Source organism: Pseudochaenichthys georgianus, chromosome 19 (assembly GCF_902827115.2).
Source record: "Pseudochaenichthys georgianus chromosome 19, fPseGeo1.2, whole genome shotgun sequence".
NCBI classification, from domain to species: Eukaryota; Metazoa; Chordata; class Actinopteri; order Perciformes; family Channichthyidae; genus Pseudochaenichthys; species Pseudochaenichthys georgianus.
In genome coordinates, this window is record NC_047521.1 from 17,402,449 (window position 1) to 17,428,440 (window position 25,992).

The 25,992-nt window shown below is 39.2% G+C and overlaps 1 protein-coding gene across 5 annotated transcripts in view; it reads left to right on the plus strand.

Annotated features, from left to right (window-relative positions):
• Positions 1-25,992, plus strand: part of vti1a (vesicle transport through interaction with t-SNAREs 1A) — a 112,479-nt gene that overhangs the window by 15,815 nt on the left and 70,672 nt on the right. For 3 of the 5 annotated variants that reach the window (XM_034107542.2, XM_034107543.2, XM_034107540.2), the window contains exons 4-6: positions 4,588-4,665; positions 10,001-10,021; positions 16,249-16,333. In XM_034107542.2, the coding sequence (XP_033963433.1) occupies positions 4,588-4,665; positions 10,001-10,021; positions 16,249-16,333 (184 nt within the window). The remainder of the gene's footprint in view (positions 1-4,587; positions 4,666-10,000; positions 10,022-16,248; positions 16,334-25,992) is intronic. The other 2 variants (XM_034107545.2, XM_034107541.2) reach the window with 1 other exon arrangement.

Sequence of the window (25,992 nt, forward strand, 5' to 3'; positions counted from 1 at the left end):
TTAAGATGCTGTTGTGATACTTGTGCCTGCTTAAAGGTCTCCGCTTCCTTTTAACACCACGCCACATCGGCCCACTTCTGCCCCCATTTGTGGGGGGGGGGGGGGGGGGACCAGAGTGGGACCTGCTGGTGCTGGTCCACACATCACCTGGGAAAATATCACAGCACAGCAGGGGGGGGGGAAAGAAAGTGATATAGATAACCTTTGAGTTTAACACACATTCTTGTTAACATAAAGAAAGGTTTTTACCCCACTTTATTGTCATTTTATTCCTGACTTTAGACTTTTTATTGGGAAGTTTAATATAATAAATAAATAAAGAATTCATATTTGTGTATTCCTGTCCATTTTATGCCACATAGTTATTATTTAAATAATGGTTTTGATTTGTTTTCACTTTCTTAGAGCAGTTTTAACTGTTAGGGTTTCAGACAAGCGCATGGAGCTGGACAAAATAGTTATTGGGTCTAAATTTGGAAATGCCCTGCCGCTCTCCTTGTGCTGAAAAAGCCTGTAATGGAACGTCGGATTGTAAATTGAATATGCTTAATTACTCTTCATGCTATGCCACCAGCCGTGTGTGCAGGGCGAAAAAAGGGAAAGTGGAGGGAAAAAGCGTCTGCAGAGGAACTTCAGGGCCCCTCGTTACACTCTGCCCCTGGGTATTTTTACGCCTTTTATTTCCCGTCTAATGAACTGTTTACATTTTGTAGCTTTCCAGGCGCCACAATTATTTGCGCTTGTCCTTGTGTCATTCGTTGCACCGGGCGAAAAACGACGAGGAGAGTTGGAGGGCATTGAAATGTGTGTGAGTCTCGGTTTATTTGATTTTAATTGTAGCTATTTTATTTGTAGAACTTTCCTTTTACATCACAAAGATTGTTGACCGCTTGAAATTAGGAATGGTCCTTGTTTTACAATCTTCAACACATTTTCTGTAAACAGATGTTCTTTAAGATTTCCTTTGTTCTTTCTTTAAAATAAAAAATCATCATCTTTATCTAGACGATATATACCCATGCATGCCCACATACTAGAAAGGAATTGGACACAAAGGAAATATCCATATTTGCTATAATTAAATAAATACCATTTGCTGCTCAGAGCATTATGCCAAACTGATTAGCATATCTGATATAAATTGTTATGCATGCATATGTAATTACGTTTTGACGGGTAAAGAAGAGTCTTTTTTTTGTCGTCTGCTATGCGTGTCAACAGAGGTAAAACGTGTGTTTTTGACAGGACACCAGCACCTCCATCGCTGCATTTGACGGGATGTGTAGACTTTTAAAGGCAGGCCACTTTGCATAAAGTTAAGATGTACCTTTGTACTGTTCTTGTGTGCTTCCGGGAATAGAAGCAAATTCTCACCCAAGATTAAAAAAGTGACAAAAGACAGACCTTTCAAAAGGATTAAAAAAAGCTCTTTTTTTCTTTTCTGAGCAATAAGGTATCTTCTGAAAGCGCTCGTTCTTTTTTAGATTACAAAGGCTGATTAGTTCGTCTTAAGATATGAAGCTCCTTCTTTACATACTGTAACTGAAATGAGAGAGCTTCAGTGCATTTTCTTTATAGAATAGACGATTTGCTTTACTATGGAACAGGTATCTGATATCTGCTTTCCTGACCTCAAGAGTGATCCTGTTGTCACTTTTCTCTTAACACCCTAACTTATAATCAAAATGTGTTCCTGTATTAGGCAGTCAATATCGCACAGCTGTTTATGTTTATACATGAAATGGGAAGGCAGTAATCACTCAGGAATCTGTTGTTTTCCTGAGGGGGAATCCAACAACTGGAGTGTATACAGTAGGTACAGGGGAAGTAGCGGCACACTTTCATTTCACTGACATTTCCATTCTTTATACTTTCCTTTGTTATCTGCACTGTTCTCATTGCAGAAACGCTTCATACATTCATCTGTAACAGACAGCTATTTAGAAATACCCCAACATCCCTGCATATGGTTTGAAGGCGACGTAAGCCTTAACATTCAAATCAATGCTTCTCCCAGGCTTCCTCGTCTCAATTACTGCTGTAGTCGTCTTTCCCCCTAAGTTGCACTGCAGCGCTTTAAGATGAAACTTGACTTAAATGGAATATGTGGGTGTTTTTCCTGGCAACAAATATGAGTTTGTGCCTCGTGTACAAGTGAACAAGCTGTCTTTAAATTGATGCTTATTGTCTTTCTGATTTTTTCTCAATTCTGATATTTCTTTTATTGTCCTGACAAAAGCACAGAGACCCAATTTAACCTCTGCACAGAAGATGGGCTTAAAAAGTACTGACATACGTTTTGAATTGGAAATAAAAAAAGTGAAATGCATTTTTAGATGCATTTATTTTACAGGGACACATCCTTCCACTTCAATTACCTTAACATATACACATACCATTTTTAAATATGATTGCTACAATTATTTCTTATTATAAATGTTCCATATGATCACTCAGTTATTCTTGATTACAAATATTTGTTCTCAATAATATTTTCTTGAAATAAACATTTTCTTCAGAAATGTGAACAAAGGAGGCTGTTCAGAGGAAAGAAAAAAAGGCAGTGATTACTATATTATGTATGTTTGGGTCCCAAATATTTTCCGTAGATCTCAATTTATCTATTTTTGATTTTTAGAGTTATTATTAAGTTCTTATTTTTCTAGGTATTTTTGAATTTTCTGTCACATTATAAAGTGTCGCAACAATTAACGCAAACTAAAGAGTTGATAATGTGGCTAATTGTTGTTGGGCACAATCACAAAACAATTGTAGAAACATCTGAACAGCACATTCTGACATAATGCTCCTGTGTAATACGTATTGGGGGGGGGGGGTTTATGTGGTGTTTTTATTTGAGTCTGTGCTGCCGATCCTCTCTTTCCCCCCCACTGGGCATGCTGTGGCTGAGGATTGTTTGGGTGCACTCTTTATCTAATGGGTTTCGTGGTCTGGCCCTCCGTCTAGTCAGTAATTACTCCAGAGAACTGTGGCCCTCACCATCACGATAATAACAGCCAAATCACATCAGCCATGACTTTCCACACACTGCTCCAGATTATGAGGAGAGAGAGACACACACAAAAACTAGCTCGGTTGTGATTGGTTTTAAAGTTATTTCAATCAAGGTGCTTGATATCATCACTCATGAGGTTAGAATTGGCCTTTTTAAAGTTTGAGTTGTGCTTCTCTTACAGGAGGCAGCATCAAAGAACTTCATGCAACAGCTTCTTCAAACTTTTACTGATAACAGAAAGATTACAGGGAAGGATATACTGTATTTTAGGGGGGGAAGCAGGTCCCCACCAGGTAATTGGTGTTGGTGTTCCTTCACCGATTCTCTCTCTTTGTTTTATTTATTTACAGTCGAGAATTAAGTGAATGTAGAAAATAGAAAGAATTCGTGTTGAGAAAAAGCGATATTTTCATTCCTATGCTAGTGTTTGTCTTTGATTTTGCCCACCTCCTGCAGCCCACCTAGAAACCCTGTCAAGGCAGGGAGAGAAAGCGAAGGAGGCTTAGTAAACACTTTCTCTGTCTGCTGCTGGTGTGTATTTAGTTTAGAGGGCATGCCAAGAGGCTGTTTTTCCACGGGTCGGGTGTCTGTAAACAAGCGGTACAACGGCAGCCCACTCTTCCACAATCGGAGGTGGCACACTCTGAAGTGTGTATGAAATGTGTGTGTTTGTCTTTTTGGGTTTCTTTTTTTTGTTTTGGACATGGCATTCCCTCTTATTCTCACCCATCTGGAGACGGGGGGAAAGAGAGAGCGGGGTTTTTGTGTGTTGGAGAGAGGCAACCCCAAAATCCGAGGGGCCGCCAATGGGTGATGAATTATTCCCTGTCTGAGTCTCAGCATTGGTGTTATCACAGAGGCTGCCACTGCACTGGGATGACAGCGGTGACAGCCCCCAGAAAAGATTTAGCGCTGACAAGTGATACTTCCTCATAATACTTCCTCATAATACATCTCCCCGGCCCCTCTCCCCTGTCGCCCCTGTTCCACAATCTCCCCGTGTGCACACGAGATGAGGTTTTTATTTTGTATCCCTCAACTTATATTTGTTTAAGTGGGCAAGGTGGGGGGGCTCTTTGCCATCACTTCTGTGCCACAAGTGCACTAGGTACAGTAGTTCACCTTGGAAGGAGGCACACACCCAGACGTGCTTGTTTTCAGTACATGTGTTGTAAGGACACACACACACACACACACACACACACACACACACACACACACACACACACACACACACACACACACACACACACACACACACACACACACACACACACACACACACACACACACACACACACACACACACACACACACACACACACACACACACACACACACACACACACACACACACACACACACACACACACACACGCTACATGTGTATGACTGTTTGTCACCGAGTTCCATTAGGGGGCTCTCGTGCTTAAGGAATGTCTGTTGTGTCTCTGCTTCGACGACAGTACTAAGCCATATTTCCCCACTTGTTTTCTCTTTTTCCTTCTCCCCCGTTTCTCCCCTCTCTTCTTCCTTTTTTGTCCTTCCTCCTCATCCTCCTCCCCCTGCAGAAAAGGTCACGTATCGCCTACAGTGATGAGGTGCGCAACGATCTCCTGGGGGATGACGCCGGCTCCTCGGAGAACCAGGTGAGGTGCTAATCAGGGGCCCAGACGACACCAGTGTGGGTGGCTGACTGGCCCCAAGGGTGAGGAGGTGGGGCCCCTCATAGAGGCCATCGAGAGCTCAAAACCACAGCATTGTCACCAAGTCATGCGGAAGGAACACTGTTTAATGCAAAGCTGGGCTGCCAGTGAGTCGGCTCAGGGCCTGGGACCAGGGTCTGCTCAAAGCCAGATTGTGACACACACACACACACACACACACACACACACACACACACACACACACACACACACACACACACACACACACACACACACACACACACACACACACACACACACACACACACACACACACACACACACACACACACACACACACACACACACACAGGCACACACACAGGCACAGCAAAACACAAGCACACAATCCAACACAAATTTAAATCTAAAAAACCCGGACTCCCCACTCCAACCATCCCACAGCTGTTCTCCAGCCGGGTGTGGACTTAAGAATATAAAAGACCCTCCATCGAGGTCCGCACACACACAGAGACACACACATGCACACCCAGAATGTCTAAATCTTGCTCTCCGGTCTTTCTTTAAATCCTGCACAATTCAGATACTCAAATGTATTAAGAATACAGGTTCTCATATTTTTGACAATTGATATTTTTAAAGAAATTATTTTGGTGTGGTACTCCTTACTAATTATCCTTTAGCCCCTAAATCATTTTTTATTATTCTTATTTAATATCAGCAAATATCTAACTGTTAGCCGGGTTTGATCTATTATCAATCACCGTGTTCACAATTGGTTTATTGTTCTCTAAAAGCCACTGACTGACATTTAGTTTGGATATCAGTTCAGCCTGTTGAATTGGAGGGATATAAACAACAGATAAAGACCAATTTCCATTCATTGTCAGCAAAGTCTACAAAAGATTCTATCACAGCTCTTGTGAAAATTGCAATGGAGAAGACAAACAATCATCATGAATTGTGATCTTAATTTCCCAAAATATGCCACGTGTTCTCTTAAACTTAAGTTGTTTTGTTATGTTTTTAAATAAATGTAGAACGGCATCAAAACTATGATACATGACTGGATTCAGCACACAGCGTTTTAACAGTTAAGACTTACCTATTGCTCACCTGCACAGCTGCCACTCGTACACAGCCACTTTCAACTATGACCAAACGTCTTTTAAGTAATTATATATTACCTTTACAATCGGTTGTCAACTTGCAGGGCTTACTGTGTCTCAAGGCACACACAATCACACATTCACATGCAAATAAATTACATTGCATTTACGTGCAAATCAAGAAAGGAAAAGGACAGGGATGAATACCTAAATGCATATTTGCACATTGAGTCCCCCAGTGCTCTATGTGAGTATATTTAGAAGACTCATAGCTAAGCAAAGCTAAAAAAAGTTGTTTTTATTTATTTTTTGAACATTTCCCTATTACCATTTCAATGATGACCCATGAACCGCACATCTTAGAAACATATGTATCAAGAACCAAGATGCGTAATTGAAATGCATATTCCTGGCAAATTAGCGAGACACAAAAGTGACTCTGACATTTTGTGTTGAAGTTGGAAGGAGACTCGCTGTCAGAAATGTCACGTCTCAGACACTGAGGAGTTCTATCAGAATCCTGTCAAGGAGAAGCTGAAAAAAACATCTCATTTCAAATCTTATTTTCCTTTCATTCAAAAATGTATCCAAACATGTAATAAAGTAATATTTAGAAGTCTATACTGTACATATAAAAATAACATTATCAAATTATTATTAGATAGGGGTAATATTATGAAATCTCATAACATTTATATTCTAAATTTAGGAAATTGCTGTTTATTGTTGTATTTATAGTTTTAGAAATTATTTAGTTATTATTATTAATTGACACCAACTGTCTGTAATTTATTTGATATTGTTATACGTCAAAAGACTGTATTGCAAAATGAAAAACAATAAAACAAAATAATTTAATCCAGGTTTACACGCATGTCAAAAAAATAGCAGAATGTGACATTTAAATCAATGCCCAACAACATCATGTCCGTTATAAAATTATAAAATGTTAAATACAATTTAAAATATTGAAAGATATCACATTACAATAAAATATTTATATTTAGGCCATACATGATGTCCATTAAAACAGATCAACTATTTAGCAGGGTATTGTTTCCCTTTGTTTCATCATTTTATTCTTTTATATTTTCCTTATTTCATTTTTTTCCAAATATGACCAGGACTCAAAACCTTTATACCCTGAAAAAATACAACATACATTTTTGAATGTTCAAAAAAGCTGGTATAATTTGCAATAATAATTCCTTATGTGAGAAATTGGAATAATACATTATATACCTAAAACACACACCTACACACTCCAAGCCTTAGAACAAGTTAATGGTGGGGGCAAAAGCACAGTAAATAGAGGATATACATTTTCCCTTTCTCCTCACAGGTGTCGTATTTACCTCGTTTTTTCTTTTTAAACTTGTGCAGATAATACTTGTCTTGGTCCTGCTGTGAGTGGAGTACTCGGAACTTCAGAGTTTTTTATCTAACGAGACGGCGGTGATAGGAGAGAGGAAAAGATGGTGGGGGCCGGGGCAAGTCGGTCAATTTAATTCCTGACGATCTGAAAGAGGTCAGGATCATTTCATATAGCCCTGGCTGAGCAGATCATTACCAGTCACAAATCTGTTGGTAACATGGCAAGGATTTATAGCTAAGTAAATAGGGAACTGTCATAAGTTCTGAAAATGGCGTATTGGCCCTGCGATAATGGCTAAAGGACGATTTAATAGAGTTCGGCATTTATTCGTTATCTGTATGCGAACAGAGACTGAATTGGCACTATCACTCGTTTTTTTAATAATGTGGTAGGCTACCATTGCATATTTTTTCTATCTGTTTCCCTCTGCATGCAACACACACACATATGTTGGTGCACGCACACACACAACAAAACCACACACAAAGCAGCAGAAGCACACACACGAACACTATACGGAATAGTTTCGATTTCAGTCACAGCAGAAGGCTTGGCCACAAGAGATTGTGCTGGTTTGAGCCGGCATGGACCAGATTTTACAGGCTACAAAGGAAGCAGATTACCACTTGTATCGAATTCCGTATTGGATAAAATAAATCTTTTGTTTGAAAAAAAAATTGCTGATTATCATAACAGAAAAATTGCAGCAGTGCAATTTTGAATACTGGCTGGCATCACAAAAACACAGGCAAAGGCGCTCATGCAGGAGTAATTATAACATTTACAATATTCTGTATTTACTGCTCTATATCTCTTGAGCAGCGCAAGCGTCGTTGGCTGTATTAAAGAATGGATGCCGGAGAAAAATAAAGCTAAGCAGGAAGAAACACGGCTCAACGTGCCACTCGTATAGTTTTAACAAATCCTCCACGAGCACTTGCAATCAGTCAGGCAGCACAAATGAGCTCGAACAAGTTTTGTTTGGTACCCATTGACTGATGGCTGAGCCGGGGTGAGGGATCGCAGGATCTGCTGGGTTTTTTCATGCCCCAAATAAGCACATCCACAGTATAGTTTTAAACTTTGGCCTCTTCAATAATGCATTCTTCGTGGGGAGTTGTTGCTCGAGTTAGAAAAAAGCCAGCTTCAACTCTTTAGTGCGTCTTGAATACGGCCGACTTTTTCAAGGCACAGAGCTCCTTAGAATAACATGCAATTATACTTGTTTACCTCCAAGATAACACAGACCAACTATATTTTTATGTTTGCGATACTGAGGTGAAGCGTTGGATTTTTTGATTGGTGTATAAATCCAAAATGATAGCAGAAGTGTTTTTGAGATGCTTCTAAAATAACAGGGGGAGTGCTGCGAAAAATGCAAAATTGTAATATGTGATGCACTTTGTGTTTGTCTTTTATATAGTATATATTTATCCTGCATTTATTATCATGCAGCACTTTACAGCATTTCTTCGAGTGTTTAACTAGTGGTGGAATATTAATAGAGCAGACACATATAGTATGCAGTATAATATTATTTTGCTGTTGTTTAAAATTCCAGTTTAAAAGGTAAACATTTGAAATATAAGTTATATTCTAATTTTATTCTGGCATAGAAATAGAAAGAGGCTGATGCTTTATTTTGTCATTTTTAGTTTTATATTACTCAGACACAATATGCATTTTGTTCCCTTTCTTTTCACAGAATTAGTAATTAAAGTTTGTATTTCAAGATCTCAAAAATGTCAGCCTTATATAACACAACATTATTACAGTTTGCACAATTCTAAATAAACAGCACAAGTAACAGTGGCCCTGAGACGGCATTTGAATCTGATCATCTTTTAATGTTGGCCAAGAACCGTGGATACAAAAAAAAACCCACCTTAAAGGCTTGCAAATCTAAGAATATGTCCTTCCCTTTTTTCTACCAACTGCATTGCACTCCCACGATAAGCCCCAGCCTTCTCTTTTCTCCTCTTTCCTTCTCTATAGCCCTCACTTAACAACAGGCCAGGGAAGCAACCTTCTTTTAATTGTGATTAGACATAATTAATGGCAAATGGGATTATTTCCCTCCTTCAAATGTCTGATTCATTTTTAGAGATGCAAGGTTTTTCCAGGGCAGGGAATAGAATAGCATTTTTTATTTACTTCACTTTAAATTTGCTATTCTCTTTCATCAAAAATGTATAGCTATGCTAAGATTCATTTTTCATGATCTGTGGCTGTCCCAATAAGACGCTGCACTGGATGTATACAGGGGTATCCTCACATGGCTTATACATCATCTAAATGCACCTTCGTGAAGCTACATGTAGTATTGACAGCATATCAGCATTGATAAACAGTGGAACAAACGGAGTGGCTCAGCATTTCTCCAACTCTCTTCCAAAGGGCACATATTCCCTTTTTATCCTTTCCAGAGCATTCAGCAAAATGACAGATGCAGTTTAAAATGTTGAGGAAAAATATTTTGCAACTGTGCAGACTATATTTTATTTTTTTGCTCTTGCTATATTGACTTGTGTGAAGTGACTTCCTTGATAATGTTAGTTGATATTGCAAGTGGAGCGATCCATTCCCTCTCTTTGTTTAATGTGACAGCGCCAGGACTTGATCTTTGTTTGTTCCAAAAAGTCAGCCCGAGCGGCGTGTTTAGCTGCGTTTAATGTGTTTGTCTAGTGATTTCCAAATGCTAAACATGCAAACCAGATAAATCGTCAAGGTTAATTCTGTACTCAGCCACATGACTGATTTTCCTCCTGCCATGTTTATCTCTCCTTCACTCTCTCCATCTTTCTCTTTTCTTCCTTCTGCTCTCATGATGCAGTTGATAAAGTTGCGTGAAGAGGTAAGTGCTTCCTTAAATTCTGCTTTCCCACTGAAATTTCAATTTGCCCTGCTCTCCTGAAGAACATTCAAATCAACTCATTGGGACATATTTTTTTAGCATGTCTGATTGAGCGGCTTACAAGCCAAGCCAAAGATAGTGAATTCACCTAAGGTCAGTTTCTCCAGTTACCTTAAATATCATATTATTTCTGACAGCAAAATGAAGCAACACTTCAAAAGCTTTGGTGATTTGGCCCAACACTGATCCATGTCTTTGTTTCACGAGGGATTTGCTGCTTGCAAGATGTACTACCCCCTAATTTTCTTGAATGAGGTCATGTAGTTGCTCACTCAATTTTGTAATGAATTGGATTGAGTGCAATTCCCACCGATGTGTTTGAAGCTGTACAATCATGACTGTAAGGTAGTTTTATCATTCACTTCTCCATTAATATCACCCCCATTTTCATAGATTAGTGAACTCAGTGCATAACATTTGATGTATTTCATTGTTCATGTTCTAAATTGTGCAGTGTAAGGGTTGTTGTCTCCAAAGCAAGCAAAGCAATGCAACCAAGTGTCAATCAAGTGTTGTTATTAGTGCGCAGCAAACATGTACATCAATGCCGACAAACAAAAATGTCAAGAAAACACTTCAACACTTCAGGTACTGTACAATGATAGTTTGTAAATAATGGTAAATTACGAACATGCAACATCTGAAATATCATTTTGGTTGAGCAGATCTACTTACAACAATCCACAGCAAACAGAAACAAGAGTTATCCTATTGCTTAGCCGATTAGCTTACCGCATGCTAATGAAATCAAAGTAAAATAACTAAACTAAATGGCATAAATGATTATTTTTCCACATAAGAATAACTTTTCATTAAAGTTTTCTGTGACAGATTAATTTAACAACAGTTGGCATTTTTCTCTCTTGTAGGTTGTAAACAAAACGCTTTGATTTGAAATCAAATGGTTATTCCTTAAACGTGTATGTTGTTGTATTTGTATAAGCTGTAAGTATAATATAAAGGCATGATTTGAGCGGCCATGGCAATCTGTACATGGAATGTTGATTGAGTGGTCAAAACTGTGTGCTTATGAATTAAGATGGTATTAATGCAACCGTTTTGTTTTGTTTTACTTAATCACTTGTTCTCGGACCGTCCTAAAGTATTATATTCTCTCAAACGTTATACTGGTTATTCTGGTAGTGCAATATAAATGTGAATTCTAATAACATTATGTTGCTTAACAAATATCAAGCATGTTATTCACAATCATAATTATTCAATCAACACTCAGTAGTTGGGACTAGTTTTCATTGATACCCACAAAGATTGATTTCCCTCTTATTGAGGCAGATTCAGTTGTTCCTGTACATTTTGTTGCTTGTCCTTTGAAGTGTGGCTGAACTTGTATTTGCAGGTGTACCTACAGTATGTTGTTAATCGTGCCTTTGACTGAGATGTGTTCAAAAGGGTCTCTTCTGAAACAGAGTAATTCAATTCCTATCAAAGGCTCACCATTCCCACCTATTCATAATTTAGAGCCCAGATGCCATGTTATCACCCCTTTTTCTTTTATTCAGCTCTACTGTTGTTTCCCCTTTTCTTCCCACCTTTACTGCTGTGCATTCCCTGCTAGCCTGAGGGTCAGAAGACATCTTGAGTCACCTCACCTGTCTCCCCATTTTGGAAGGACCCGATCTGTGTAACCGGGCTTGATTCTGCGCCCTCTTCGCCATTGCTCTTCTCCCATTGCAGTCTTTTACCCTCCTGCTCTTCCTGCATATGAATCAAAGGCTGGCACAGCTTATACACACTTAAGCCTTGCTTTTAAAAAACTATACTTCTTTTTCTTCAGCTGAAAAACATGTTTAAATATTTAGCACCCATATTCACAGCTGTTTGACACTTGTAATTCCTCGTCTTACAAGTCCCAAACAAACGGCACAGAAGATCACACAGTCAGTCTGAATCACAGCTGTCATCATTATTCACTTTGACTCTCCCCCACCCTTATTGAAATAATAAGGAAATCATCTGAACTTTGGAAAATGGTGATAGTAACCGCCCGTGTTTGATATTGAAAAAAGGCAGGAGAGCGAAAGAAGAGGGGAGAGATTTCGTTTGAGCTACAGCTGCATTGTTCTGGGGCTCCCTGTTAATAACTTACAACTGAAGAGTGTTTCTTGACGCAAAACAGCACAACAAAAAAACACAATTTTCCTGGCTCCTAAGAAGACCTTTGTTCAAAATGTAGGTGTCAGATGAAAAGGCATACATGCATATGGAGAAATGATGGTGGAGGTGGTGGGGTGCACCAGTACACTCAGAGATGCACAACATTTATCATATGTTGTATTTAAATATTTTTGCTAGAAGGCTCCATGAGACAATCAGATATCATTATGATGACATGCATAGTTTTTTTTTTTAGTGTATTAATGTCAGGGCTGAATTGTGAGCCAGTATTGGAGCTTGAATAGATGTCATTGTACAGTATGTGTGTCTTATTCTGAAGATCCCATGATGCTTATATCAGAACCACGGGGGTCAAGCCTTGATATGTCTTTGTAGCACAGTAGGAGCTGGCAGCCACTTTGCTTTTCCTTGGACACAAATGCTGACAAGGATATCTTGGACTTGCTATCTGCAGAATAAAACCATAGCCGATCACTTGGATTCACATTTTGGTGATATTTGTTAAAAATTGCTTATCTGGCGATTCAGAGTCACCTCAGTTTATACAAAGTTTGTACACATAATCTCTCTATCAGCCTCAACACAGACAATGTAGTAGTGTAGGATGTTTTTATTGCAGATGTTCCTTTTCATTATTTCCCATGGTATCATCCTGCATCCATGTCTGGATTGTTTCATTATTAGGGCCATCACAGTGTGCCATTACTGGATTCTTAGTGGCTGAACTCTCACCCTTTCCTTCAGGTTCTGTCACCGTCAAACTCGGGGCGCATTATTCTAATGATCACACACACACGTATACACCGCCACTGCCACAACTAAACCCCCCCAGCACCCCCTACCCACCTCACACACCCACCCGCGCTCACCCTCCCCTCCCCCCGGCCCTAAAAGAAGACAGAACGCGGGAGAGAAGAGAGAGAGAGGGAGAAATTCAGGAGGAGAAAGCTTTGAAGTGGCTTTCCATCGCAGTGAGTCTGCCGGCCGTCTCCCCGAGACGTGTCACCTTTGCCGAGAGGGAATAGGAAAATCACGTTTCGAATGGTAATGATAACATACTAATCACTTGAGCTCTTTGAAGAACCCGGGGAGTGCGCTACTCTGTCAGTATCCCCGACTGCCTCATGCTCCCAGGCACACACAGGCACTGCAGCCGTGGTCTAGGTGTATAAGCTTAAGCATTGCATGTCAATACGTCCCCTCTGATCCATAGGGGCTCATTATAGCCCAAGCTTGGTATCCATTTTCTCCCACGAGCACACTGCCACCATCACTGCTGGTGCCACTACCACTTCCACACCCAAGTAACCCCTCCCTGAAACCCCCCGCCACACCTTACACCAAAAACACCTTGTCCCACTCACCGTCTCCCCATCGCTTTTTCTCCTAGCCCATTTTACCACACATACACCCATCCGTTCTCCTATCCTCCCCCTGCCCCCCCTTTAACTATTGAAAAGTATCTCTGCCATTTTAAATGACATCTGTCAGCGGCGCGAAGAAAAAGGAAGCGAGGGAGAGAAAAGAGTTCAGAGGGAGTTTTCTCCTCCCTGCTCTTTTCCCATCCCTCTTATTGTCAAACTTTGAAAAGTATGTCGTTGACTTTTTTTTCTTTTTTCTTTTTCTTCTTCCACGTTATTTCATTTCCTCTGAGTGATTAGCTGGTACACATTTTGACAGCCTAACCAAAACTAGAGATTTCACTTCTCCCCCTGTCCCCTTCGCTCTTGTGATGGGTCTAAACCCTTGTCAGAGAGGCGGATGTCATTCGTAGGGTTGTTTTCAAGTGTCAAATATGTTACATCTGATCAGTTTCTTAACATAGCATATTAGAAAGGGCCATCAAAACCAACAACATTGGAATAAACATTTATGCCTTGCATGTTTACGCTGTTTATTATCCTTTCTTCTGAATTCACTTTGGATTTAATGAAAGCCTGACTGCTACAGTGGACATTATTTATGTTGTTTGAAGCCATGTTTGTATGTTAGATAGGTGGTCAAAACTTTGCACTGAACAACCATAGATTCAAAATAGACTTCATTAAAATGTCCATTAGCCTCTGCCTAGTTTAACAGATTGCATGATGGTATTGCCTTATAAGGAAAGGTTTAGATATACAAACAACTTTAAGGTAGTTTTTTTTTTGATTCACCAAATTGTTTGAATGAAAGTGGTAAAAGAAAAAAACATAGTTAATTTTAACTAATCAGGAAAATAACAATTAAATCAATATCTAAAGATTTGCTTAGAGCAACCATGATGATTAAATAGAATAATTTAATTTAATAAAACGACTTCAGTGTTTTATCCACGCATTATTTGAAACAAAGACTGATCAAACAAATGCTTCCATGATTAACCCCCTTGTGATACAGTACATTAGAATATTTTTAATGAGATATGTAGTTTATTAAGTCTTGGGAATCGTATTATAAAGATTAAAGGTCGAAAACACAGAATCAAACTTAATGCAGACATCTGGGAAACACGTTAAAACAGTAGCCTTTTGAAAGAAAACCATATATGACTGTCAACAAAATAATCACAAGTTTGTGGAGAGGGAGGGGGAACCTCGATGGGTAAACTGTGGTAGAATAATTACTTTTATTGCAAGAACTAAAGCATGATGCATAGTTGAGTATACTCTTTTGTTCAATGAATTAAACAATGTAATGTTGAAACAATAAAGTAGATATTCCTAACTAGAAATGTTCTGCTTAATTCAATAATCGTTTGGAGGACTCATTGACAAATTGACTAGCTGTTGATTTAAATAAGAGGCAGGCTTTCCTGATGGTGGCAGTTGGAATAATAGGTTTAAAACCAAATATTAAAATAGATTTAACAACATTTCAAATCAAACAATACACATCATCAGGTATAGATCAACATTTTCAAGTTCAAGTTCTACGCATGGTGGGGTATTTTAATATGTAAACACAATTAAATGTAGACATAATGGCAGATTCCTATGTTAAAGAGCCCATACTGTCAGATGGAACTCAAGGCCATCAGTCAACAGATCGGATATTTTTTCTCGAAACATACAAGTCAGAAAAGATCAAATGTTGCCTTAGAAAATAAACCAGAAGCACTGGTTCTCTTAGTATCTAAGGCACTTGCTATCAATTGATATGTTTACACACAGTATTATAGCCCTAGCTAACACCTTGATACTCACAAAGATCCACTTTGAAAAAAATGATCAAATTGCTTATTTAATTATTTATGAAACACATTTTTCTTGATATGCTCCCTTAGCTCCAAGCTTTCAATGGACAGCCTTGTCAATTGTTGATAGCTGTGAGTAAACCAAGTGGGGGTGAGGCGGAGGGGTGCATTTATTCATACATCATTAAATACTGTATTGGTCCATTAATGTAGATAAACAAGAACGCAAAAAATACATTTGATGGTTTTGTTTAGGATAATTATTACATTTCCTGCCGTTACAATGATGCCCATTTGATATACATTTCTGACATTGATGGATTGTTATTATTCAAGATCTTAAACTTTAAAGGTTACATAACTCTCTACAGTTGCGAGAGTAAATGTTGATTTTGTCTTATACTGTATGTCTCTTCCGGTGTAAAGCCATTACCTGAACAGGATGTTCCTTGGAACTGGCAAGCTTTAAATGACATTTTATTGTATCTTAATTCCCTCCACATCCCTTCCTTAACTTCCCTCTGTGTGCAGCAGAAGGCTACGCTGTGGAACAATACCAAGAGGCAACAAACCTCAAAGTAATTCTTGTTTTTATGTCCAAGATGAGGCGGCAGCACCTCTTACATTGTCAGCCTCAACATGCATATGCTTGATATTCCATCAGCAAATAACACATTGTCATCCATGAAGGTTATTGCCAACCTGGCTGCATTATGTTGTTGCTGTGGATGTGGTCTGTCTGTTTAGTTGACAGTGTTGATGTGTTTCTTTGAAATGGGTCCCAGCCCTCTCAATCAAATTTTTTTTTTGCGTTTGTTTCTCTGGTTTATTTTTTTCTCCCCTTTATTTGTTGCAGCGAGCGCATCTGTTGGACAACACAGAGAAGCTGGAAAGGTCATCACGGAGACTGGAGGCCGGCTACCAGATAGCAGTAGAAACTGGTACGTCTTCCGTTTTGGATTGGGGTTGGGAGGGAGCGGGGTGGTGTTCAAGATAGTGGTGAGGATGAGTGAGCGACAGCAAATTGTCTTGCTCATATGCGAGGTGGGTGGATATGTGTGTTTGTGTGTGTTTGGGGGGTAGCAGGGAAAGGGGGGGTCTAAAAAAAAAAAAAAAAAAACCTCTTTCCTTGACGCCTGATGACATTTTCGGGAGCACATCAAAGGCGAGCCAGGGAAGGAGAGAGAGGTGTACAGGCAACAGATCGAGCGCCGCTTCTCCTTGCTCTGCTCCCGAAGAAAATATGTGCATCACTACGGCGGTGTGTGTTGTGCATTGAGTGGTGTTTTTTTATTTTTTTTACAAAAACAAGGGGGGGGGGTCTGTGAAAATAAACAACGTCAGCGTTCCTCCTGAAGTTCTTAATTCAGGAGTGCACAAGGAAGAAACACAATATCACTTTCTAAATAAACCATCCAAACAAAGAAACACACAGCTCCTTTTTTCCTCATTATCAAGGAGGGTTTTTATCTTAAAATAGGAAAAATGCTCATTGGGATCTTAAATAGATTTAACCAGTTAGCATTTTTTTTTTCTTCCTGTCTTCCTTCCTGACAGTCCCCACATTGTTGAAGCAGAGTGTATTCCTCAGAGAGGTATCAAAGCTCATTCTTGAAGTATCAACCAGCTTTCTGAGGCTTCCGTTGTAGTTTTGAAAAAGTTTGTCAATTTACACTATAATCGCGGGTTGGCTGGCGTGTGCGACATCGACAGATTTAATAATTCAAGTCAAGGAAGGTTCGCACACAGACCACCGGCTTTTGATGTTCCCTGTAACTTGCATTCACAGATTCATAAATACAATCTGCTTTCTCTGCTTAAAAATGTTGATTCAAATGCCTCGGTTGATCCCGCCGCTATCCCACTTCCTCCACTGCGTCAAATTCTGCGACAGCCGACTGGTTTTAAATTCCACCCAGTCGTGTTATCGCTATAATGGCTTGTTTTTTCATGTTTCCCTCATAGCGTGGTTGGTGTTTAAGAAGCCCACCGTGGCTTAACAGTGTTCAGTACCTCCTGGGCCCGGCCGTTTCTCCTGCCGTAGTCGGCCACATGCCCTTTGACCCTGTGTCACCGGTGGTCCTCTCATCCACCGTGTGTGCAGCTAGCTAAGAACAATGCTCGTTTATCCTGCCTTGGTCCCACACACTTGGCTTGGTCCGCACCAGCTGGGGGTTGTGTTTGTGGTTTGGTGGGGAAAATTCGCCCCACGTCTTTAATCCATGACCCCTTCCTTTACTCCGCTGTCGATACCAACCCTCCGCTCAGATGCACAACCTGAAATGTCAATGTCTCCGGGTCAAACAGGGAATACATCTGCACAAAGAACATAGATACACAGTGAATATTCAGTCCTCCACTAGATTAATTACTATATATGCCTAGCTCTCAAATTCAGCAACACACACTGGGCACAAACATCAAGTTAACGTATTTGTATACGGCTTTTTAAGAGTGTACAACATCTAATACTATATTCAGTTTGGATCAAATCAAATTATCTGTGGTTCCACAGCGGCAAAAGCACAACACTCCCCTGACATCTTCATGAAATCCTGCACTATTTACATCGTAGTACTGCCATAGATTTTACTGTATTGAGACCCAAAGTACTGGGATTTATCTTTTTGCAAACCATGAAGTAAAAAAGCCTGTATTTTGTGTAGTTCCTTCCCTTTCAAATCAACACATAAAAAATAACTAAATAAAAGTCCAAGAAGCACACCTGCTTTATTAATGCACAAAATGGCATTTGCAACTGTCAAAGAGTAAGCTTTGAGTTTAAAACACACAACATAGGCGTAAAACACAAATAATTAGAGCGTTAAGTGTTTCTCCTATCAGACACTCTTTAGTCATATTGTAAATGATTTTCTTGCTACAAACCTCAACTCTCCTCAGACATCTAAGCTGTACTTTTTACGAAGAGCAGTTTAGCATCGTTATTTTACAGTAATTCAAAGTTGCATTCTTCATCCACAATGACACAGTAACCCTTAAGAACTGTAATTGACCAATGGGGGAAGTGGAACCAAAATACATTTTATTTCAAAGAGATATATCCTGAACAAAGAAATGGCGTAGAAACTCAGCTTTGCCCCCTTTTTCTCTTCAGCGTCGACAATATATCTCTTAATGACCAGGAACAAAAAAGCCAGGATGCTTCTAGGTCACATTTAAGGGAAAAAAGGCGACTCTTAGTTCTGAGAAAAGATAAATCCTCACACAGTACCATTTTATCAGATTTCAGCCTTTTTTTTTACCATTCTCGATGTCTCCAGTGTATTTAGCGAAAACAAAGGCCTGCCAAAAGCAGTGAGAGCCCTCAGAGGGATATAGAGGAGACTCTTTGGACATGCAGAGCTATTTACCACACGCACCCTCAAGAACCAAAGACCTCTGTTTGTCTCATAAATAAAGTATAGAACTTCATTAGTGAAGAGCACTGACTTAAAAGCCAAGGCACAGCAACAAGCAGACATGGGGGCTAGCCCAGTTAAAGGGAGCCCTAAATAAAGAGGGAGGGCATGCAGTTAGCCAATTTAAAGACATTTGAGTCAGGGGCATTTGAAATGCCCAAATGTGGAGGCTTGACTGATGTTAAATCAAAGACATGCCAGATTTTGGTCCATCCCTCCACAGTTGAAAAGATTTTTGAATGATTTATGATTGCTTGTTTAGAAATAGATAGCATGTCAGATAAGACATCTAAGTTGCAATGATTAGCTGTTTCACCTTTTTGATTATTATTCATTGAAGGGGAGAGAGTTACATGCTGATCGACAGCTCATACAAGACGAGGCAGAGAAAATGCTGCCTCAAACTCCAGCCTATTTTCCAGTTATGGTAATAAAAATCATCTACTTTGTTTACCGGCATCACTTTAATAATTGTATATCTCTAATTGCCATGTTGAGTCAACATAGAACGGCCTTGGCTGATGGCTCTGTAAAATGTAGGACAGTAATAGTAGACTTAGGGTCAGAGCTGAGTTATGGGGTTATTGTAGCAGCAACAGTCGTATTTGTTCTTGAAGCGTCTGTAGTTTGCTTTAATGTCATTCTATTTTTTTTGGTATTAATATTTAAAATGAAATGGAAATGCTTTCTTTTTTTTAAATTGTTGCGAATGAATGAATCTAAGAGGCAATATAAACACAATACGACTCAGTAAATCAACCAGCAAATGTGGGAGGAATTCACTTTGAAAATCCATCCCCCTTTATACTTGTTCAGTTGACACAAATAACTTAGCAAGGCCAGCAGAATGAGCCGCTGAAACAAAGACTGACACAGACAAAAGCGTTGCTACTCTGCATTTTAAAGGTGGCCAGCAAGAGGCTGAGAACACTTCTTAGGCGACTGTTCTTGGTGTTTAGGGGCCTGTAATCAATCCTGCAAAAATGAAAACAGCTCATTAGGGATTGATTTCAGTCCCGTTAAGATAAGCAGAGAGGGCCAGAGCGCGGCCCCCATGGGCCCCAGCACAGCCCAAAGTTCACGCCATGCCAGGTAGAGAGCAGCACCGCAGGCTATCAACTTTATTAGGATGGAGATAAGCTGATTAGACCTTGTCAATCAAAGGTGCTTGTGACTCAATCGTTATCCAGGGGTCTTTTCTCTCCGTCGCTCCCCTTTTCTCTCTCTTCACAATCTCCCTCTCTTTTTTGTGATAAATCATTGAAGCGATCAACAAAGTGGCAGCCATCGCTGGGCTAAGCTAAGCAGCCCTGCAGTTGTCACCAAGGCAGACGCGTGGGGACCCTGTGATGATGTGACGACTATATTAAAGAGTACATCAATTTGTTTTAGAGCAGTTTGATTTTCAACTGCAGTGGTATTAAAAGAGATGGGGGGGAGAAGAGGGGAGGGCGAGCACGTCGGCGTCATCGAACATGCGAGGTGCTGGGACAGCAAGGGAAAAAACAGATAAATGACAGTGACGATAAATAAATAAATATTTGTTTGTAAACATAAAAAAAAAAAAATCTTCATGGCTGCCTTTTGAAGCAGAGTGTGGCTTTGAGTCTTGCTGAGAGTCCACGGGCGCTGGAGTGGCCCAGTAACATAGCGTACGTTTGTCCCGACTCTCTATCTCTCCCCCTCCATCTTCGTCTCGTTCTCTGTTTCTCTCACACTTGCTTTATTTCTCCCTCTTCCCTCTAAAGATCAGACTCCATGATTCTTTTGGTGCTGGGCCACCAAAGTGGTGCTCGCTCCTCAAATCCATATGCAAACACTTAGCAAATGACACAATCACTTACATTTTATGAAGCGCAAGAGATATTTTAAGCAGAGGCTATTATTAACTACTAGCACATTTTATTTCATTATTAAATATGTACAATATTGGGAAATACCAAAACATTAGAACATATTTTTGTATTTCATTTAATTATTGTTAAAACATATTCTTTCATAATAAAATCCAACACATTTAAAAAAAAAAAAAATGTTTTAATGGAAATTGTCCCATTGTAACATTTTCTTATTTATTAAATATTAAGCAAAGTGTTTTATTATTTTGGTAATTCCATACTTTAGAACAGATACTTTTATGAAGTTTACATAATTAAATAGAAGTTGTGTGTGACCTGCTCAAACACCAAAATGTGATACTTGCTGATATTTCAAGGGATTCTTTTTATTGAATATATACAATATTTGTTGGATCATATACAGTATATATGCAATGTAAATCGTATCCTTTCAAACTAATAGATCCATTGTTAACTCATTCTCTCTGTTCTACAATGTCGTTTGAATATATGTTGAATATGTATCAGTTTTCGTATGTGGATTTCCTTAAGGTATAGAATAATGCATTACTTTTTGTTGGCTGATACCATCATCTTGCCCTATTGTGTTGAAAAAGAATATAAAGTTATTTGATAATTGTTTGATTAATGAAAGGGAGAGCTAAATAAAATATTTCTCAGCTTGAGCATTCAGCTGGAAGGCTTTTGCGAAATACATTTGAAAGAAAAGTAGTTTTTTTCTATAGCTAAAATATATTATTATTGAAAACGCTTCGAAAATGTAGCTTGAAACCATATTCCCGCAATATATATGTTTCAACGCATAACATCTCGCTCTCAGAAAATCTAGCCGCGGGTGAGCTGTTTATCGGTAAACCCCCGGTGGATGAAAGGCGTAGCAATAATGATTTTTTCTCTCCTAATCGGACCTTGTCAGCAAGGCGTCTTATCGTGGAGAGGAAAATGACACCGATCCTATCGAAGAGCCTGGAGTCCGAGTCGGCGGCGTGTGTCCCCCCCAATCATGGCCGGCCGTGGCCCAGCCATATCTAGCGCCGCCACAAACGGCGGGCGACGCTTTTTTCATGTGGACTTCAAAAACGTTGCGAGTCATTAAAATTGCACCCGCGTTCGGCAGCAGGGATCAGCCGCTCTGGAGCGAAAATGGGATGTGGGAAGAGGAGACTCGCTAAATGTGTTAATTCCATCCTCACATGTTTAAGGCTTAATTTTAATCTGTTTGAGGAAGGGGGAGGGGTGGGGGGGGACTATTGGAAAGGGGGGCGGGAGGGGCAATGAGAAAGCCTCGCATTGCAATAAATCGCCATTATCTTTGACACCCTAGGACTCAGCTGTTCCAGGGATTTAGGGGTCCACTGGCAACGGTGTATATCGAAGGGCATGAACACACTGTTTACGCTTGAACTGCGGTAGCTAAGGTGCAATCACCAGTTTCAGGCTGCCCAGACAAAAGGCCTAAGGCGCACAATGGCCAGCTAGCATACACACCCTCAATGGAAGAGCTGAACCAACAGACTCGAGTGTGTGTTTGTGTGTGTGCGCCTGTTTCGCTGTGTGTGAGCGGGCAAGTCTGTATTTCCCTGTGCATCGACAGGTGTTGGCGCAAACATCCAAATATTAGCTTAAGTTAAGTGCCGCTACAGAGATTGCAACAATTGACATGTTTGAGTAAAATTAAATGAACTCACACAAGGTAGACTGAAGTCCATCAAAATGTCCCTGAATGGATAATACCATTCATTGAGTTCAACAACTTCAGGCAACAACCAGCCTGATTGTATCCTTGTGTTGGGTGGGCACTAAGTGTTCGCTAGCTTTAATAAAATTAGGAGAAAATCTAATAATTAGACCTTTAGTCAGTTATTAGCTTCAACAAGGCTCTCAACATAATGAGACTCTTGGAAGTAATGATCTGACTAGAGAGCTCATTGGAGCTTTCAGGCTCAGTAAATCATGAGGCAACATTGCTAAGAGAAATATTGGGTGTCCATTCTGAAATGATGCTGATTTATCAACGTAAACTTCATTTTTCTTGTTATTTTTGTTTGCAGTTCAATTTAAAAAGCACAGATGTATTCAAATATTAAAGTTCCAATCCATAACTTTCCACACATTGCAACAACAGCTTCAACTCATACTGGTGGTATGCAGTGACAAAGGTTACATTAACCCTCACATATATATTATTTTCTGAAGTATAAAGACGACAACATTAACATTGTTAACTGAAAACATGCAACCCAAAAACGTTACCAACATCTCTCAAAATCAAAAGTAGGTCTGGATTGATGGTAAATGCAGTTTATAATAGTGTTTCATCACTCTCTACTACACTATGGATTCATTTTGTAACACTACACATCAATTCAAAGAACAAAAAGGCTAATTTCAGCTTTAAATAATGGTCAGTCAGTAATAAATGTTAAAATGATAAATATGTAATTTCAGAAACAGGTCATAAATTGGTCTTTATTCTCAATCAAACCTCATCCAAATCATTGATTGATGTAATCTAATCTAATCCTTATCTCAACATATTTAACACCCTCCAATTGCTAGATAGTGGTACGCCGCTATATCTTAAAAGACACCTTGGTTCCAACCTTAAATCAGATTTTCTTTTTCTATTTTTAGGTTACAATAACTAAAAAGATACCCCCTGCCTGCTTGCATGCAGAAGAAAAAAGTGAAGCGTTGACCTCTGGCTGACACAGAGAAAGCTGAGGGAGGTAGGGGGAACGCAGCAGAAAGCGCGACAGAGAGGAGAGAGCTAAAACAACAACTGTGAAGAGGTTAAAGAAAAACAGTTTCAGAAGGAAATGGGAGACAAAAGCGAGGACTTGGAGCCCCCATGGGCGCTTTAAAGAGCTGCTGCTACATCTAAGACGCTGAAATATTAAAAACGGAAAGGGAGAATCTAAAAAAAAAAAAATAGTGAAATATATTAAAAGAGTGGCAGTGAGAGAGAATTGTGCCACCTTGTCACCCGAGGACGTATCAGACATTTTTAATTTGGTGATGATTGTGACACACTGGATGACAAGAGGATTGATGTCAGTTAAAACACTAAAAGAAGTAAAAAAAATAGACATTTATCAGAGTGAGTGTGGATGGGCTGCAGTATAGGAACAAGAGATGGAGGTGTTAGGTAGCATATGACTAATTCACAACAGACACATAACATATTATTACATTTTTCCCTCGTTCACAAAAGAAAAAGACCAGTGTCTTCCCTTACGTCTGTTACATTGTAGACAAGTCACAACCAGCTTTATTTAAAAGGAGAAAACTGCTCCAAAGAACATGAGTAATGACAAATGAGTCAAGCTACCATTAACAGCTGGCAGACGTAAGTGAACAGTTTTATTATATTACTAATATGGATTCAACGGAGTTTAAAGCAAGACAAATCTAAAAGGGAAGAGCTATTACTTCTTTTCAACATTTCCCTTTTGCTTTACTGATAGTTGTAAAATAGTACTTTAACGACTAACATTTGTAGTTGCATCTAAGTTATGTGTGGTGGTGTTAATAGTAACACCTTTTTCCTTTACACAAAATAGATCCTAATAACTACAACTGTTTGAATTGAATGTAATCAATTATTACATTATTATATGTTTGTATTTAAATAAAAAATGTATTTAACACAGTTTCAAAAAAATCTCATACTGAGCAAAAATGAATTCCAATTCTCATTACATTAAATATTATGAAATTAAATAAACATTTAATCACAGTTTGGTTGAAATTGTCTGTCAGATTTAGCAGTGGTGAGCAGACAGTCTAAAGTTACTAATAGTAGTTTTCCACCCAGCTGGCTGCTGATAACATTTTAAAATAAGTAGTCTGTCATCATAAACTTACTTTAGATATCTACATAAAAGTGATATTTTTGTATTCTTTAGCTTGTGCTTTAATGTAACAGAAAATAAGTAATGAATAATTACTGACCCAAAAAAGTATTAAATAAATATTAGTTTTCCCCTAAAAATAACTTAAACAACACATATAACTTATAGTGCACAGTTTGTGAAGCTTTATATTAATTATTAAGCGCAAAATTGTGTTTTTATGTTGATTTAGTCTCCTTTTAATAGTAATGAATTACTTTGACATGATCAGTTTTTATCTTATGATGCATAAAGACAATATCAATTGCTATTCTAGTTTTTACAGTCAATTAATTGATCAGAAGGTTTGTTTTTCATATTTCTTATTATCCTAATACCAGTGTTTGAAATGCACTCTGGAGGATTATGAATGATAATACAATCATGAAAACAATAACATACTTTTAATACTTGAAAATGACACATTTTGTTTGTTAAATTATAGATTAAAGTTGTACACCTGTGGACATATGGTTGATTACTGTGATAGATGATAGCAGTAACAATAGTCTCATCACATCTGTGAATGTGTTTTGATATAAGTGCCAATATGTTTCAGATGATAAGATTACTGGTCTTAAGTAACCTAGAGCATTTTGATGCCTATTATAGTTTTAAACAAGTTATTAGTAGATGTTATTACATAGAACTTACAGCTGGGGACCGCATCTAAAGGTCTGAGGAGGAACAACCCACCGACAACAATGACTCCTTTTTAGCTTAAGACGGTGAAGCTGCTGCTTTGTTGTCACTTTCTTTTAGCGAATGCACTGCGTGTCAGTTCTCATATCGTAACACAGATGTTTTTTCAGTAGCACAGAGAGAGACCCTGTAGCCTCTCTTCTGCTATATGGCACCGTTTGTGTAGAGCTCTACTCTTAGATTTAAATTACTTTGTCTAAATCTAAAACGGAAATCCAACTGCTCATGATCCCTGCGACAGTAAGCGTTGGCTCTAACCTTGAGGACAAATATGTGATCTGTGTTAGAAAACCATATAGGGCTAAATGCAGTCATTAGCTCTTTATTAATCTGCATCTTCTGTCGACGTTCCCCGAGCCTCCCACCCGGCAAGACGCACAATTATACTGTACAAACACACTGAAGCACATTAGTCTACTCCGTCTGTCCTTGCTCCTCTTTTCCTCAATGGTAGCCCCAAGGAGCACCCCCCCCTCCCCCTTCCCCTGTCAAAGGAGCTTCCTCCTTGGCTGTCCTGTGCCCATCAGACAGGGTGCCCGCCGTTTAAGACACCCGGGGAACATGAAACAGAGCCGGGCCGAGATGTCAGCTGATCGCCCCATCTGCCAGTCAGTGGGATGGTAAAGCTTTTGTCCTGGGGGGTAACCTTAGGAGTGCTCTGTGTGCCTCTTAAGCGTGTTTATGAGCGTGCATGTGTGCTTTGGGACAGGAGACTCCGCATCACAGT